Source organism: Micromesistius poutassou (genome assembly GCF_964030765.1).
Source record: "Micromesistius poutassou genome assembly, chromosome: 2".
NCBI classification, from domain to species: Eukaryota; Metazoa; Chordata; class Actinopteri; order Gadiformes; family Gadidae; genus Micromesistius; species Micromesistius poutassou.
The window spans coordinates 16,097,670-16,110,169 of NC_140272.1; the positions used below are offsets into that span (position 1 = coordinate 16,097,670).

The 12,500-nt window shown below is 44.5% G+C and overlaps 2 protein-coding genes across 6 annotated transcripts in view; one reads left to right on the plus strand and one right to left on the minus strand.

The window, feature by feature from the left end:
• The window catches only part of LOC311338357 (poly(rC)-binding protein 2-like), an 8,770-nt gene extending 2,810 nt beyond the window's left edge, over window positions 1–5,960 (plus strand). For 2 of the 5 annotated variants that reach the window (XM_084463589.1, XM_084463590.1), the window contains exons 9-13: window positions 251–292; window positions 1,582–1,681; window positions 2,179–2,231; window positions 2,543–2,712; window positions 4,597–5,960. In XM_084463589.1, coding sequence (XP_084319715.1) covers window positions 251–292; window positions 1,582–1,681; window positions 2,179–2,231; window positions 2,543–2,712; window positions 4,597–4,633 — 402 coding nt within the window. In that variant the 3' untranslated portion in view covers window positions 4,634–5,960. The other 3 variants (XM_084463591.1, XM_084463592.1, XM_084463593.1) reach the window with 2 other exon arrangements.
• A 2,320-nt stretch (window positions 5,961–8,280) lies between these two features.
• The window catches only part of LOC311339297 (mitogen-activated protein kinase kinase kinase 12-like), a gene marked incomplete at both ends in the record, with an annotated part of 18,004 nt that continues 13,784 nt past the window's right edge, over window positions 8,281–12,500 (minus strand). Inside the window, 5 exons of the mRNA XM_084464679.1 lie at window positions 8,281–8,367; window positions 8,951–9,245; window positions 9,873–9,940; window positions 10,975–11,830; window positions 12,174–12,311. Of these exons, the coding sequence (XP_084320805.1) occupies window positions 8,281–8,367; window positions 8,951–9,245; window positions 9,873–9,940; window positions 10,975–11,830; window positions 12,174–12,311 (1,444 nt within the window). The remainder of the gene's footprint in view (window positions 8,368–8,950; window positions 9,246–9,872; window positions 9,941–10,974; window positions 11,831–12,173; window positions 12,312–12,500) is intronic.

A 12,500-nucleotide genomic window follows, 5' to 3' on the forward strand; every position in this document is an offset into this window, starting at 1 on the left:
TGGTGTTTGTGTACTTAGTAGTGTTAACAAGAAACGGGATGGAAGAGTAATTTAGCTGAACAGCTGTCCTTTTTCCCTGCCTTTCCTGATGGCCTTAAACTTGGAGATTTAACGACTTAACAAGACTTTGGACAATGCAGATGAGCAGAAACACCACTCAATAACTCTTGTATGGGTGTGTTCAAGGGGCTTTGAAAACAGTGGACCTAACAAGTCGTGAGGCATGAACATTTGTTCTCGTTTGTTTCAGGCGTATGCTGTACAAGGACAGCATGCGATTCCACAGCCAGATGTAAGTGTCAGACCTCTGCATGACCCTCAACTCTTCTTAATCGTCTAATAATCATCTCCAATTAATCTGCACTCAAACGTGTGTGTGTGTGTGTGTGTGTGTGTGTGTGTGTGTGTGTGTGTGTGTGTGTGTGTGTGTGTGTGTGTGTGTGTGTGTGTGTGTGTGTGTGTGTGTGTGTGTGTGTGTGTGTGTGTGTGTGTGTGTGTGTGTGTGTGTGTGTGTGTCCAGAAACTGGAAATCAGGGTTTTGTGTAAATATTGCATAAAAGTAGGCCAGTTGATAATTTATCTAATTAGGAATGCAATTGTAAACCTTTCAAAATTGGTGCAATATGCAGTGGCCAGACCAATACTGGTATGACTGCAGCCTTGTTTCCTAATGTGAATCCTTGCATGTGTCAATGGCTTTTAAAGTTTAAGTTTGGTTTATTCTTGTTAGTCTAAGCTTTCCTTTCCACTCATTCACATGTAACAATCCTCCCTCCGTTCTTCTTGTTCCTTATCTGTCATGTATCGCGTTCTGTTTCTATTTTAAAAGCATTCATCCACTTGATTTTCCTGTTTTTCAATGTTTTTTGCTAACTTGTCTAGAAACTGGCATCGACCCACCTCTTTAAATCTCCCTCTTCTGCTAGATGTAAGCTACCGTAGAGCTCCATCTAAAGCCAGCCTCCCATCGTTAAATCCCAATTTTCCCCTCAATATTCTAGCTCTCAGCATTAGTCTGAGCCGAATTCAGAAGGTCACTGCCTAGCAGTGGGAACGTGTTATCTTGTAGTGTGCCTTGCTTCGGGATTCAAATCTGTGCCTCCCAATCAAAGCCTTGTAGCCAGTCAGAGCCTTCCCCATTCCAGTTGTGAATATGGAAACTGAACCTGATCCTGTAGTTTGGGCTGAGCTCGTTGTTAAATGTTTGATGCCTGGTCGTTTCACAGCCGGTTAAGATCCCCATGCTGAGGTGTTCACTGGGCTTTGGAGTTTTTTTTACCTTGCTTTGGGAGTTGTTGCCCATTGCAAAGAGTTAAACCAAGGGGAGCAAGCCACAGATTCCCTGAATAATTATTGAATACCCTCGAGACAAGTGCAAATGCTAGACAAATTGAAAGTCATGTATGCAGCGTTTTGTGATTCAGGCAATAATGTGCCAGAATGTCGGTGTGATCTCGTTTCCTGCAATTGTTTATTTTCTCGGCCCCCTTATACTGACTGGACTCTTGTTGTCTGATTTTTCCTTTCTTTGTTCTCCCCCCTCTCTGTGTCTCTCTGTGTCCCTGCTCTATCCTCTCACAGTCTTCCTCTGCTGCTATATCCCCACAGCTCACCAAGTTACACCAGCTGGCCATGCAGCAGAGCCCCTTCCCCATCGCCCCCAGCAACCAGGGATTCACCGGTAGGTTCTAGAAAATCTCAGTTGACTTTGACCCTTGACCTTTTTTTAATTATTATTATGGACGAGTGGCAGCAGTACACCTGTGAAGCGTGGTGGTTTCAAAGCTCCTCAAGCTTTGCTCTTCAAGTTGATATTCCCCAGCTTTAAGTTCACATTTAAACTAAATCAAGGTCTACTATATTTTAATACATGTACCATTCATTCACAGTATGAATACTTTGCAGTCCCGTCATTTTAGTGAATCAATTGGGTTAATCTATTTCCAATTATGAAATACTGCCCCTGTAAAACCTTTTGAGAGAGGTTTGAATGTGAATTTCCATACAAGTTGTATGTTGAAGTGTGTATGAATTTGCTTTTGGATTATATTCCTGAATAGTAAAATTCTTGATGCTTTAAACATACCATTGAAACCTTGAGACAATGTAGTTTGGAGTTGGAGCTGGGAAATGCATTGTCCTTGGGTACTATTTGTGTTTTGTCATATTCTCTTTCAGGCATGGATGCTTCTGCCCAAACAAGTTCCCACGAGATGACCATTCCAAATGATGTAAGGGCATCGGATGAGTGACTTATGAGTGCTTTTATTTAGAGCCTGGATGAGTAAATCACCTCAAGGGTATTCAAGTTGGCAGGCTCTGTGTTTAGTATTACGCAAGTTTTATGAGTTAAGGGGACTTGCGTTTCGGCTGAGAAGCTGATTTTTAGCGTCTTAATGTCTACGAGTTTTCTCTGTAGCCCTATCAGAAACCCTATGGGATAGCATTGGATTTAGCACTGCACACGGATTAGCCCCCCACTTGCTTGTCCAAAGCACACATCGGTGTTGACTCTCTCGTCTCCTCCTCCCGCTCGCCACAGCTGATCGGATGCATCATCGGCCGCCAGGGCTCCAAGATCAATGAGATCCGGCAGATGTCGGGCGCTCAGATCAAGATTGCCAACCCGGTGGACGGCTCGTCTGACCGCCAGGTGACCATCACCGGCTCTCCCGCCAGCATTAGCCTGGCCGAGTACCTCATCAACGCCAGGTAAACACAGATCCCAGTCGCCCTCTGACACGGCTAGCCCGTGGCTCGCCTTTGGAGTTCAGGGGGTTAAGAACGGAGCGGGGGTGTTTTGCCTTTTTATTTTTTTTTCTCTTTCGTGGTCAATAGTTTTAATCAGGACCTTCAAATTACAGGCTGTTGCTGTGTAGAGAAACTGGGAAGGAACGTGTTTCCATGCATCCTTCTGCTAGCCTGTCAGCAATACCTGCTGCTATACCAAACACACAGGCCAACCCTCTTACTTATAAGCATGCACTAAGAACTAATATGCTAACTAATATGCTCCCACAAATGTGGTATTTCCTACAGATGCCACATTTGGTCACGTGACACATCTGACCATATCGTTTACATAATTGTTTTGCCCGCCTTCTCAACCATCAATATCTTACCCCTACATCCTTTTTATTTTTATAAAAATAATTCCCCATTCATGCTTTATTTTTTTTCCCCATTTTACTTTTGGAGGATCCGCTCACCATACACCCCGCGCCCCCCCCACCCCACCCCCCCCCCTCCCCTGCCCACAACATGCACCAGCCTACCCTGTAACCCATCCCGACTGTGTGTCCCTCTCTTTTTCTGCTTGTCTCTTCTCTCTACAGTGTAGAGTCCTCTAAACCTCCTCCCTCCTCCTCCTCCTCTTCCTCCTCCTCCTCCCTGAACCCCGAACCGACCAGCCTGTGTCCTTCCTCCTCCACCACCAATACCACCACCACCTCCTCCTCCTCCTCTGCTGCTTCCTCCTCTTCCTCCTCCTCCTCCTGTGTGGTGCCCCCCTCAGCCTCCATTCCTCCGTCCTCGTCGGCCCACGGGCCGCCGTCCCTCCCTCCTCCCACCTCCTCCTCTTCTTCCTCCTCCTCCTCCACTGACTCCCTGCCCCCTAGCTCTCCTGCGCGTGTGTCCAGCTTGCTCAGTCTCAAGCCCCTCCCCCTCCTGGCCCTCCACGTTGGGGGTGTGGCCGCGAGTGGTGCCCCACCCGAGCCTAAAATGGCCCCAGAGCTGGGCTCCAAGTCCAAAAGGCGAAGGCTGTCCCCGTACTAACAGGCGACACTACATGCGCGCACTACGGCTACTACTAATGCTACTACTACTATTACTACTACTAAAAGTTACCTGCAAAGCTTTGATCGCTTTTGAATCCGACTGCCATGTCGCACTCACATGAAAGCATCACGCGCACACAATACATATACTAAAGCCACCAAAATATGGCAACAGCCATGTTTCTAGTTGTAAATAGTCTGCTGTGTCTTGTGCCCTCCTTTTTCATTTATTTCTTAAGATTGCTCAGTAAGGTCTTGAAGGGAGTTTGAACTTCTGCATGGATGTTGGGTCCCCCTAAATTTATGTTTCCGAGGCCCTTATCTGTGGTACGCTTTGCTCAGGAAGAACCGCTCTTAAGATGTCCCCTCCCTTTGGTTTTAAGTGATTTAAAAGCCCGTAGGACTTGGATGTCATGTTCCCCAGCACCTGTGTACAACCATTATTTAAATACAGGTTATTTATCAAGATAATCCACCCTCAGGAATCGATTTTGATGTCCCCCTTTCAAATAGTTTATTGGCAAAATCTCCAGAGGGTTTTACAAAGGAGTTTTGTACCCCTTCTAGGAACCGTTGTTTTGGTAAATGGTGATAATGGTGAATATGCACACTTTAGTGCAATGTGATTTATGTAGCGTCCCACTCTAAAATTAGTTGACTCAAAATGATGTTTCTGGAGTGCAAGATATGACGATGTAAATAGTACCTAGAGTTGTTTTGCATGCTTAATTCTCACCCCCCACTCCTGCGTTCTTGCCACGTGTTTGTTGTGTCCTTCTGTTCACTCTCTCTGGCGCTCTCTCTCTCGATCCTTCCCTAGGCTCTCCTCCGAGGCCACAGGACTGGCAGCCAATTGAAGACACTGCATCTGCACTAGCTCCACGTGTATAGAAACGTATACACGCACACATACACCGATGGCTACCAGTCAATGCAAATATCCAACTTATAAACTTATGTATTACCCTGCCTCTCCCTTGGTTTGAAACACGTCATCTGCCATTCATTTGATCTGGTGTGTTTATTTATTTTTGTTTTCGTTTTTAGTCGAAAGAAAATATTTGGTTTTTAAATTCTCATTTTTGAGTCCATTTTGGAGGTTTTAATGATTTAGTTTATTTTTGTTTTCTTCCCCCTTATTTTCTTCTGTTCCCTCCCTCCTTTCTGTCTTTGCCACCATAAGAGTAGAGTTGGGCAACTCTGAATAGGCATAAGAGTTAAGTTCTGTACAGCCAGAATTGTTATTTTTGTTTTTTTCCCCCTATAAAAGGAAATGACCAAAAAATGGAAAAATAAAAAAGTATCAAAAATAAAATAAAAAAGTGGCTTTCCAATATTTCTTTATCCCTTTTTTATTTTTTTTTACCTCAGTCTCTTACAATGTCCTAACCTTTTGAACTTTTTCTGAAATGTCTAAACACACACATGGATTAAGAGACATTTTACAGTCCCCAAACCACCACCACCACCATGTCACATTAATCACCCTAGAGGAGTATGTAGCTTGCACGGTCACAGACAAACATTGGGTTAGAAGTACTGATCTCAACATTTTGGGATTGCAATACTGCAGATTTTCATTCATGTTGTACTGTGCATGTCGCTTCTATCCTTTATTTTCCTCGTCCTGTGTCATTCCCGTTTGTCCCACCTTGTGTCGTCGGCCCAGTGGCCCATGTATGTTCATTCGTTGCCGGGATGGGGTGGGGTTAGTGTGGGCCAGGGTTTGGCTACGGGGGACAAGAAAAGCAGAGAGTGGTCTTTGCTTCTTTTTGTAAAGACTGATATATAAATATATATATACTACAAAAAAAAAAAAGTTGGAATATTTGTTTTAAAAATGGAGGAAATATTTTTTTGAACTACCAAAGTGGATTAATAACTCCTGAAGCAACGGTTGCTCCACAAACGTGTGGCTGCTCTGAAGCGGGTCACTGAGCTGTGGAAGTAGTCGGGCGTTGCGGGGGGCGGTTTGACGCTGGGTTCCTGCTCTTTGCTTTGCTCGAGTCAAGATTTTTATTTTCATTATTTGCAGGAAAGAAACACCTTCTGTGCACGTTTTTTGAGACTGTAGACCTGGGTGCCCCAACAATGTTTAAAAAGAAAATGGCAGAAATAAAAAAAATGGAAATGCTGTGAGATTTTTGTTAGTTGCTGATGAAATAAATTCAAAACGTTCACACAGTCTGCGTTTTGAGTGAACTTTTATTTTAAACTGTTCTCTTAAATATATTTTTTGTACACAATTACAATACACAATGCAGTATTAAAAAAAATATTACAACTTGGTTCAAATTGGCATAATCGGAACATACAAGTACCTCTAACATCAAGACACTAGAGGGCAGTATTTTTGCTTTTTGGCAATATTTTGTTCGAGAATTTGTTTTGGTTGAGGGACAGAACCAGAACCAAGTTCAAAATAAAAGTACTAATATACAGTAAAGAAGCTGCCATTATTGAGCTTATTTAATGATACTGCCAAGTCATTCGCCTGCTCAGTGCTTTGAAGTCAGGTTGAATAGTTGGCCCCGAGTCTGCTCATAGAAGGACACGGGAGACATCGGAGTTCATGTTATGTCTGAATCAGCCCTTGCAGCTTGCAAACCATTTCCGAATAATATGCTGGTGTGAGTATGGGTAGGGGACTTCATCGCATTTGAGTCTTCAATTTGAGTTGTATCTCACCAATAATGTTTGTAAATTAAGATTGAGTCGAAGTCTATGTTCATTTAAAGGATTATAGGTCATTTTTAATATGAATTTACAAAAAACTAAAGGAAATTTGTGATTTTACATAGAGCCTCATTGGGCACATCAACCTGCACATCATCGTTCAGGAGGATAAAACAATACAATTGAACATTCAAAGTCAGTGTTTTACATATTTGCAGAGTCTATAAAACAAACCTTGTATTCTATGGTTGCCAATTTTTGTAAAAGATTGATAGGATCTTTCAAAACCATCATGGTTATATTGGATTTACAAGAAGCAAGATGCATATAGTATTAACATTCTAGGAATCCCAATTCAAATGATCAGCTTTAAATCCCAGAGCTGTCTATTTTAAGATAAGTTGTGTAGAAGTTGACTCTTAAGATAATATTGGGTCCAGACCTCATTAGTTAGCTTTCACAAATCTTTTCATATGTAGTTGAAAAGTTCACTTTTAATTAACTGTCATTTGTTCGGTTTTGTTTGGTTGATGATGTTATTTTCACATGAGTTCTACAAAGATAAATTACAATAGGTGAAGTCATAAATACATGATATGCAACCCATATTCTTTGTCTACAAGCATGCTTTTGTCATATGTACATGTCTAGATGTACACGGTGAGGTTTGGAAAGAGGTATTGCCTTTTTTCTTTTTACAGTTGCACTACAATACCACCACAAGTCAGTCTGATATCACGTTGCTTCAACCTTTTAAAGGAAATAGCACAGAGAATACATATTGCTCATCTGTAAAAAGCGTTTCCAGTCTTGTTGATCCAGAGGACGTCCACACACGAACAGAAGCTCTGCTCTAGCGTCACACATTCTTACCTTAATGTACAGTAGCGCCTTCTAATTAAAAACATCAGCACCGTTAAATTATTCTTATATTTAAAAAAATTTGTTCATTTTACAATGTAAAATATTTACACTGATATTAAAACACAGACTGTAGAAAATGACAAAATAATCCCTGATATGCAAATATAAATAAAGAATAACTTCCAACAACAAATGTAAACATTAAAATATTTAGTGAGTATGGAATAAATAAATTGTAAACTAATGACAAATGAATAAGTCAGTGCATAATGTTTTTGGTAAAAATGCTATATGACACTGTGTCCCTACAAAAACAGTAATAAATTAACTTAAGTGCAAGCAGCAATGTGAGGGCCATAAACACAGTTACCTGCCCAATAGGAATTGTACACAACAATAAATATATAACAAAAAAAAATACAACATTAAGTGAAATAATATGACTTATGGCTTTAATAATTTAGCCAATAGCTGAAAATGGTAACAGGGTTGTTCTCGGGGGCCCGCTACCAGAAAGCTGATTTCTGAGTTGCATTTCTGCCATGTTGAGAGAGAGGGAGACAGAGTGTGTGTGTGTGTGTGTGTGTGTGTGTGTGCGTGTGTGCGAGCGAGAGGGGGCCTGCTGCTACCTACGACAACATGTTATCTCGTCTCTGCAGGGGATCTACAGTGATGGATGCGGTCCTATTTAGTCATTTGTCCTTTTGCATTGGATTTTTGTTCTGATTCAGGTTTTAGTTTTTTGTTCTGTTTGTCCAGTATCAGGACCCGTACATCTATACACTCGTGTTAGGAGTCCAGTTTGGTACCTTGTTGGGAAGGGTCATCGTGATTGGACATTGGGCAAAAGGGTCATCGTGACTGGTTCTGATAAACCTCGGGCCTGGTAGCCCGAGGTTTGGACGGGCTCCGCTGGGATGGGGTTGGTGGTGTTTTGACGGATGGTGATGGGGTGGGGGTTTGTTCACCATTGAGCGGGGGGGCCGCTGGGCTCTGCGCTGCCTGAGTGGTCCAGCTCTGTGCTGTCACAGTCTGAGTCGTCGTAGAGAACCTGCTGCACAATCACATCACAGTGACCATTTCATTAGCATGCCGGGGGACAGAGGAACGCATTGGCGGTTTCACGTTGTGTGTGCAGGTCCACATGGTTTGGTCATATTGAACACGTTTTTAAATACAATCCTGTTTGCATACAATCCTTATTGGCAGTGTGAGATTGATTTTGCGTCTTTATGTCTGTATCTATCCATCTTTCTATGTATATATCTATCGTTCTATCCATCCATCCATCTATCTACCAGTGTCTAACTTTCCATCCAGCCAGCCATCCGTCCATTTATGTATCCATCTGTCCATCCATTAATCCATCTATAAACTCATCCATCCTTATCTATTCATCCATCCATCCATCCATCTATTAACTTATCCGTCCTTATCTATTCATCCACCCATCCATTTATTTACTTATCCATCCTTATCTATTCATCCATCCATCCATCCATTTATTTACTTATCCATCCTTATCTATTCATCCACCCATCCGTTTATTTACTTATCCATCCTTATCTATTCCTCCGCCCGTCCATCTATCTATAAAGGCGACCCCTCCTCGTCTGCCCCTCCCTCCCCCCTACCTGGTAGCTGTTGTGGTCGGTGGTGAGCTGGGTCTTCACCTGCTGCAGCGCCGCCTCCTTCTCAGACAGCCCGTCGGAGGCCAGCTGCTGGGGGTCGGCGGGGATCTCGGAGCCCTGGGAGAGCAGGTCGTCGCTCTTGTCGTCCAGCCGCTCGTCCGTGTTGGTGCTGACCACGTCGGGCGTGCCGCTGTGGGAGTGGTCCGTGGTGTTGCCCTCCTCCTCGCCGTCAGACACCGACAGGTTCTCCGAGCTGAAGGTGGACAGCGACTGGCACTTGGTCATGCTCACCGGACGCCTGGGGGAGCGAGGAGAGCACGGTGAACCGGGCTTCTTTGAAATAACGGTATCCCAGTGGTTTGACTGTGTGCCGTGAAGTAATGTTTTGGGTGTTTTTTGGTGTTTGAAACACGGCATCGCTACGGCACCGCTATGTCAGTGCCTCCACGTGCTGCGTTAAAACAACACAATTCTGTTGGTTTTTTTGGGTTGTGCTGAAAACATGAAGTGAAATTTGCGCTCTGTGTGTTTTTAGGCTTCAGGATGAATCCCAGTATATTGTATCCGGTAGGCATAAAATATCTTTCTACCTGTCATCACAACATGTGCCTTTGTTTCCTTTCATAGGTCATAGGAAAATAAATGAAAGATATCAGGTTTCTTAGCATGAATGTTATTGTGTTCATCTTATGAATAAATCATAATATAAGAGCCATCAGGTAGTCATGACCAATGCTTTTATATCTCATCATAACATGCTACTTCTGAAAGTGCTGCTTTTATTCGGGGGGGTGAGTGAATGTTCAAGGCAAGGTAATGGTGTATTTCTCCACTGAATTGAGAGTGTAAATGGGCAGACATAGAGCGTGGTACAGACAATAGTTAATAGTTCCAGTGTATGTTGTAGCATTTAGCAAACCCTCACCGTCTCCGTGGCAACTCCACTTCGCTGTCCACTTCTCCCTCCTCCTCTTCTGAGGACACTCCACGTCTCTGTGAATTTAGATCAGCCACGTTGAAGTGGAACACTTTTTCAATCATTCAGCATGCACATCCTGCTTGACCGGCCACTCGACCTTCTGTGCTACAATGCAATGCTGATGACACTAAAAGTCCATCAGACACGCCGGACAATTAGAAGTGTCTGGCGTATTTAATTGGCTCTCAGTCAAAAAAGATCCCTCCATCTATTTGTGAGATTCAGATTCTGAACAAAACAAGTACATTGTTTTGGTGCATCGAGAAAATGGACTATTCACAAAATGTTCCAAGAACCAAACCCTTAAAGTATAATCTCTAATACCTGGAATCCAAAGAGCAGTGCAGAGGCGTGAACATAATAAACCATAAATAATATAGTTCTTGTCACTATGTATGTAATGAAGCTCTATGAGAATATTGTTCTATATAAGTTATTGGATAACTAAATATATATAGAAGCTCTATGAGGATCTAGTTGTTTTAACTCTATATAATGAAGCTCTATGAGGATAGTTCTGTTTTAACTATATAATGAAGCTCTATGAGGATATAGTTGTTTTAACTCTATATAATGAAGCTCTATGAGGATATAGTTCTGTTTTAACTCTATATAATGAAGCTCTGTGAGGGTATAGTTCCCTCAAAGTATGTATAACTATATAAATAATAAAGCTCTTTGAGGATAATAGTACTCTTATAATTATGTTTAACTATATACACTGAATCTCTATGAGGATATAGTTCTCTAACAGTAATGTTCATCAACTATTTAAATAAAGCTGTGATGCTATAGTGAACTCTATAGTGAAGCACTGTGATGCTATAGTGAACTCTATAGTGAAGCTCTGTGATGCTATAGTGAACTCTACAGTGAAGCTCTGTGATGCTATAGTGAACTCTATAGTGAAGCTCCGTGATGCTATAGTGAACTCTATAGTGAAGCTCCGTGATGCTATAGTGAACTCTATAGTGAAGCTCTGTGATGCTATAGTGAACTCTACAGTGAAGCTCTGTGATGCTATAGTGAACTCTACAGTGAAGCCCACCTGACTGCGCGTGACGGCCGCCCGGTACAGCAGCGCCGACGGCGTGAGCCTCTGACTCCGCGGCGAGCGCATGATCCCCGCCGTCACCTCCTCCTTCTCCTCGCCGTCCTGGTGGTGGGGCGGACGGGGGTGCCCCGTCGCCGAGGACCCCCGGCTGGCCGTGGTCACCGGCCCGGCCGCCGCCGCCCCCCTCCCGCAGGGCGAGTCGGGGCTGCTGGAGAACGGGATGGACGCCGCGTCCTCGCTGGGCGTGTCGCTGCGCGGGGGCGTCTCTGCCTGGTCCTCGGCTCCTCCTCCTCCTCCTCTTCCCGCGTCGCCCTGGCGGCCGCCCGGGTTGGCCCTCCTGCCGTCTTCCCCTCCCTCTCCTCCTCCTCCTCCTCCTCCTCGGTCCCCTCCCCCTCCCAGGCCGGCGGAGGCGCTCTGGCTCCCCCCTCTCTCCAGGCCCGCGCCCGTTTTCCCGCCGCCACCGCCGCCGCCGCGACCGTCGACCTCCAGCGTGGAGGAGATGAGGTCGGGGCTGGAGGAGGACATCTTCTTGAGCAGCAGGTCGTGCTGCAGGCCGCGCAGGGCGGCGCTGGGGTCCAGATGCTGCTTGCTACTGGGCACCGAGGTGGAGGTGGAGGTGGAGGTGGTGGTGGTGGTGGTGGTGGCGGAGGCGGAGACCAGGCCCAGGGAGGAGGACAGCGTTGCCTTGAGCTGGGCCAGGTCGCCGCTGCTCCCCTTGCCCGCCTTGCGGTAGCGGGGCTTGGCGCGGCGCAAGCGGCCGGGGGAGGTGGAGCCCTTGGTGGGGATGGTGACCTGGGTCATGGAGGAGTCCAGCTTGGGCAGGATCACCTCAGACTTGAGCAGGTCCGGCCTGTAGGACGGAGGAAGAGCCGAATGAATATCACATCGTATGATGTTATGGAACATGGAGGAAGCACGAAAGAGACATAGACTGAAAGATGTATCTGCTTTGTTCTTGCTTTTTATGATATAATGTTGTTTTTTTATTGTTATATTGTATTCTATTGTACAGAATAGTACTCATCCCTGAAATATATATATATATAAATATATATGATATATATATTTTTAACCTTTTTATAGGCTTTCTTCTTTTTCCCGTTGTTTCTTTTTAAACAGCTGCGGAGTTGTTCATGTTATTCCCCTTGCCCGAAAAGCTATTTTGAATTGAACTGAGTTGAACCAACACACACCTCTTGCTGTGTATGGGCAGTTTCTGGGGGACGCGCTTCTTCATCAGCTTCTCCATGGAGTTGGACGAGCCGCTCTGTCTGGAGCTGTGGTGCTTCTGGAAGACGCCGGGGTACTTCTTGTCCAGAGACTGCTCCCTCCTGCAGGTCACACACACACACACACACACACACACACACACACACACATGCCATAATCATTAGGGCCCCAAAGGTCAACGAGCTAAGTAGATGGAGCTCATGGAGACATTTTACTGACCCCATTAACCCTATTCAACTTATTGAACTTATTTAGTCCCAATCTGGTAATTAGGAGGGCGCATAAATCAA